This window comes from Notothenia coriiceps, unplaced genomic scaffold (assembly GCF_000735185.1).
Source record: "Notothenia coriiceps isolate Sejong01 unplaced genomic scaffold, NC01 NC01_scaffold00000969, whole genome shotgun sequence".
Lineage (NCBI taxonomy): Eukaryota > Metazoa > Chordata > Actinopteri > Perciformes > Nototheniidae > Notothenia > Notothenia coriiceps.
Window position 1 is genome coordinate 164,974 of NW_011333670.1, and position 5,217 is coordinate 170,190.

At 37.3% G+C, this 5,217-nt stretch overlaps 1 protein-coding gene across 1 annotated transcript; it reads left to right on the forward strand.

Moving 5' to 3' along the window:
* The first annotated feature begins 404 nt into the window (after positions 1-404).
* On the forward strand, positions 405-2,260 carry LOC104958189 (C-C motif chemokine 17-like). The gene is made up of 4 exons (XM_010785915.1): positions 405-515; positions 622-742; positions 1,533-1,610; positions 1,736-2,260. The coding sequence occupies exons 1-4, from the start codon at positions 434-436 to the stop codon at positions 1,878-1,880; spliced, it is 426 nt and encodes a 141-aa protein (XP_010784217.1). The 5' UTR covers positions 405-433; the 3' UTR covers positions 1,881-2,260.
* Positions 2,261-5,217: the final 2,957 nt, after the last annotated feature.

Consider the following 5,217-nt stretch of genomic DNA (forward strand, 5'->3'; position numbering starts at 1 on the left):
TTCATTACATCCAATTACATATCTTAAACAAAACTGTGCCTTTTATTATTGTAATTTATATCTATCTTATTCTATTACACTGTAGCTCGTTTTCTTTTTATTCCATGCACTGTTAATGAATCGTATAATTATGTGTGTCCTTTTGCACTGTCTTAATGCTTTTTAAGGTTTTTTGAAAGGCACTTTGAATTGCCTTGAAATGTGCTAGGTAGATAAAGGTGCCTTGTGTTGCGTAATGGAACAATAGAGGCTTAATTTCTATTATCAATGTGCAATGGGTGCAAATCTGGTTACCATGATGCAACAGTGGGCTTCCTGCCCTCAATTTAGCAGCCACAGGTTAAAAAAAAAAAATTGTAACCAAAAGTATATATACAGTTTACGTGGGTGAGGTTTTTAGAAGATCCCGCTGCTTCTTCTGCACATTGTTAACATGGCTCCCAGAGGTATGATCGCCGTGACAACAGTCCTCCTCTGCTTCATCCTGGGCCTGCTCGGTCCAGCTCCAACTGCCCGTAAGTTTATCTCACCACATCCGTAAATCATATTTACATACAGTACATTACGTTGGGACTTGAAGCTGAACTGCTCTTTAAAGATGTGGTGTGTGTTTGTGCCCAGTGGGATCCCATATGGGCACTGCCTGTTGTACGAGTTACAACAGGAAGGCAGTTCCCTTCCAGCGTATAAAGGGCTACAGAGAGCAAACCCCCATGGAAAACTGCAACATCGAGGCCATCATGTAAGACTCACTCACACTAAAACATCAAAACTCAAGTCGATGATATTTTAATTTCATTGTTGACTTGGCTTTTTAACGGAGGGTTGGTTAAGACTATTACAATGCACTGATTGGCTATCTTCCAAAATATGTAAAATACATCGGTAATTGTTTTGTGGCATGCGGTACTAATGTTGGTTTTTCAGAATTTACTGCAATAAAAATAGACCATTAATTTTGATCTAGTCTACCACAACATTTTAACATCAAAACTAATTACTGTGGATTTCATGACTTCATGAAAAGACAGCTGTTTGATCTGCTTCATATCTCCATAAATGCTGTTTGTAAATGATTTTAAAGCAAGCTGTCTAGACTTTAAGATTGACACAAATCCAATTAAACAAGAGCTGGGTATCAAACTTCAATCCATTTTGAATATTTACGGAAAAGCTGGGACTGACTTGATAAGACACTTGCTCCAGCTTATTATTTTTTGATATTTCATGTTATAAAGCCTACAGCTTTTGATGTTTTATAATTAAAGCTCCGTAATCGTGTTCGGTACGACAAAATAAAACACTGCATACGATACACTTGTGTTATTTAGTTTTCGTAGAAAAACTTAAAAGAAATGTAATTAATATTAACTTAATGTTAATATTTCTCCAATAATTAATCCGTACTGGAACTCAAGTATCAAACAGGCACAATTATCAAAATATGTTATCAATACTATGACTCATCATGAACACTGAATTACAATACAATGCTCTCTGTTTGTGTCTGATAATGTTTCTCTCTATTGTAGTTTCTACACGGTTAAGAACAATAAGGTATGTGCGACAAAGAAGGATGAGTGGGTGAGGAAGACTCTTGAATTACTCAGGTACGGGACTTCTCACTTTTAAATATCAACTTTTTTAATTTTTAATATGGATTTAAAATCAAGACAAGCTTTGTGTTTTCTTATATTTTGGGGCAATGTTAGTTATACTTTTTATTTCTTTACAGTTCAAAACTGAAGAAGATGTCCAAGACCGACTCTGCTGCAAGTAAAACTGCAATGAGGAAAACTGTAAACCCTGCGCTGAAGAATAAAGGTGGATCTTTCGTCAGTACCACAGGAACCTTCCCACACACCACCGAGGAGTATTAGCAAAATCAGGAATTTTTAAATAAATATTCCCAAATAATGCTAATGTGAATCCGGTCCTGTTGGGGATATTAATACAAATAAATTAAAAAAAGTAAAAGATGGTAATTACTTTTACTTGCCTTAGCATATGGAGCATGTTATCATAACTTGGGGGGGAACCTTAGACAAACAGCTTTGAGATAATTAAAGTAGATTATGTGCTTAGCCACTTAGCAAATGTTAAAAAAAAATTGTTTTAAATCTTGCTTTTGGGACTATGCTGTTTTAATGCCTGCTTTAAATCTGCTGCTTAATCCATTGAATGTACTAAAACATGCCATTAGCAATTCTCATAAAAAAATAAATGTACCGGTACTTTATTCTATTCAGTATTCCATCATTGTTGTCCATATGTTGTACTGAGAACTACAGCTCTCATTCAATTGTGTCAGTCAATTTAAATAATAACAGCAATTTTGAAACTGTCACCATTCTTAGCAGTTGTGCCTTTATCCAATCTCATAGCCGGCTCTCTGCATGGTGTTTTTTTTGTGGCATGACATGGTGCCTGGTGCAGAAAAGGATGCTGCCAGCACATCTGCTGCAAGGTGTCTGAACATTTTTCTATGAGCTGTCCTGCCTTCGAGCTCATGCAGATGCGTGACTTGACTGATAGAGGCAGTCTCATGTGCTATTTAAGATCAACCCCCTGAGGGGTTGCTGCTCTCGTCAGACAAGGTGACTCCCTCAATGACACGCTCTTCTGATCCAAACTGTCCTGAAGTAAATTCAGGTCCCCACTAGATGGCACAATCGCTCTGTGAAAAACTGAGCCTCTGTCAGCTACATCATGAGGTTAGTGTGATCATTTAATAAGCAAAGCTACCTCATATATCTAATATCAAACAATCACAATGACACCTCTCGATTACAGACAAGAACATTTATTTATTTATAAAGCATACAATATGCAACTGTCAGCATTAGACACTTGTTATCTCTGCTAAGCCTTGACAAATAAATAGCGCTAATTATAAATATTAAATATCCTACAATACATTACAAAGCATTTTAAATATTTTAGATTATTCAAGATTTGCCATAGATATATTTGATGATACTGTGGACAGCTTTCTAAGTGCTGGAGGTTGTAGGGGCAGCGGTGATGCTTTCTCTGCGGGCCTGCCTGTAAAACACACAAACAACAGGTTCAAATATCAGAAGAGTTGATACATCACGTCTAAAGCAACCACCATCAAAATGGTCCAATACTTAAGATTGACAGAGATGACAAAGGCCTACTCACTCTAGCTTTCTGATGCTATCTCTCACCCAGCCCTGTTTCCAGTGGCTGCAGACCACTCCCTCTGTGGTCTCAAATCTGGAAGGAAAAAGGTATAAAAGATCATTAACAACATTCAAACCAATTTTCATAGATAACTTACATTTTCAACTGTATACCAATTTTAATCATCACTTAAAATAAGTAGATAATACTCACACGACAGCGGCTACACATGAGGCAGTCTTCCTCTGGATCCTGTAGCCAATGATGGGAGCGCTGATCTTTACAGTGCCAACCTTGGTGCAGCACTTGATTATCTTTATTTCTGTTGATTCAGAAAACAAAAATGATGGGTTGTTATGAGCATACATCTCTTGAATGTGCAGCATCAAATATGAATAAATGCAGTTTGTTGTAGGCCTACATTTTCTTAAAAAGTCAGCCATTTGAAACGTGCATGGCCTGATACGATTTCCAAATGTACTCAAACTGTCCTGGAGTAGGCAAGTACTAATCTATCTATGGTGAAGGATCTGAAAAAGAAGACTTACCAGAGGCCGTTGTGGTCATTGCCAGAACCAGGGTGAGGAAAGCCAGGCAGGCCAGTCTTCTGATGCACAGCTGCATGTTTTAGAGCGGGAGATGGTCCAGAGGGTCTTTGCAGCAGCTCAGTGTTTGATCTGGCTGATGGAGGTGAATGATCTCCTTGGACCAGACCTCCAGTATTTATACGAAAGAAAAAAAGGAAGTAGGAAAACTGACGGGATGTATTGTGTCTTAGGGCTTTCTACATAATGTGTGTGTATGAGGGTGGAGGACACACTTGGATGATGCTGGTGTCAACCGTTTCCCTTTTTTGTGATTTCATCATGATATTGACTGGGCTGACCTCAGTACTCAGAGCAGGCCACAGTTTTAACACTTTTATCACCACAAGTAACAAATAAGTAAAAGTTAAATACATTATAGGAATGTATAGATAACAACAAAACTTAAATCTTACTTTATTAGATTTTTGCAACATGAGTTTGATATTCTGTTATTAATTTTGCATGGAGTTTACACAAGTGTTTATTTTTCATGTATGTTTCCACTGGGTATTTCTTCCCTCAGTATAAAGATTTAAGGTTTGGTGCCTTGCTTAAGGACACCTCTGCAGTGACCAGAAGGTAAACTGGCACCTCTCCAGTCTAGTTAATTATAAATTCTGCCTAATGATTGGATTTAGATATTCTGTTGATTTCAGCAATATTAAAGAAGCAGCATCATGTGCCTATCACTCGACCCAATGTGTCATCGTTCTCTCTATCTCTCCCTCCTTTCTCTCTGCTGCAGGCTGTCAGGGGCAAAAAAAGGGAAGGAAGGAGATCCTTTCCACCGCATATTTCCAAGAACATCCTCCACCCAAATGTGGTCATCTGCCGTTTTAGTCAAGTCTGGACTTGTTTGAGAGGGACTTATTGCAAGACGAATCATATTGACATATGATTGATCTTATTTAACAAAAAACTAAGTGTGGATTTATTTTTGTTTCCTTTTTGTAGCTTTATAAAAAGCTCCCAAACACCAAATAACTGCTAAAAAGACTAAGAATCAGGTTTTTTAAATTGATTTACCATTTAACGTAAATGGATACAGTACGTTTTTATAAAACGCGCTGTAGGATTTGAAGATGACCAAAGCTTAAATTCTCATTCAAGTCATGTGTGTGTCCTATTGCCCTTAGGAGACACAGCATTTTGGTTTATTTTCAAGGTTGATAGGGATGTCTGGTGTATATATATATATATATTATATATCCAAAGGAGAGGATTTGACCATAATTAGAAAAAAGCCAAGGAAATAGATGATGGGAGAGATACAGGTTTTCCAGATGTTCACACTGGGATCTTAATCTACTGGGCAACACAGCAGACCTTCATTTTTAGGCCTAAGGGGCTAATTATGTGATGCATGTAACAAGTGCATTTAACAAACAATGGTCATTGTAACAAAAGTTACACAATATACATACACCCCGAAAAACATTTTTCACCACTGTAGCATTATTCTTTGGTTTTTACTATTTAGTGT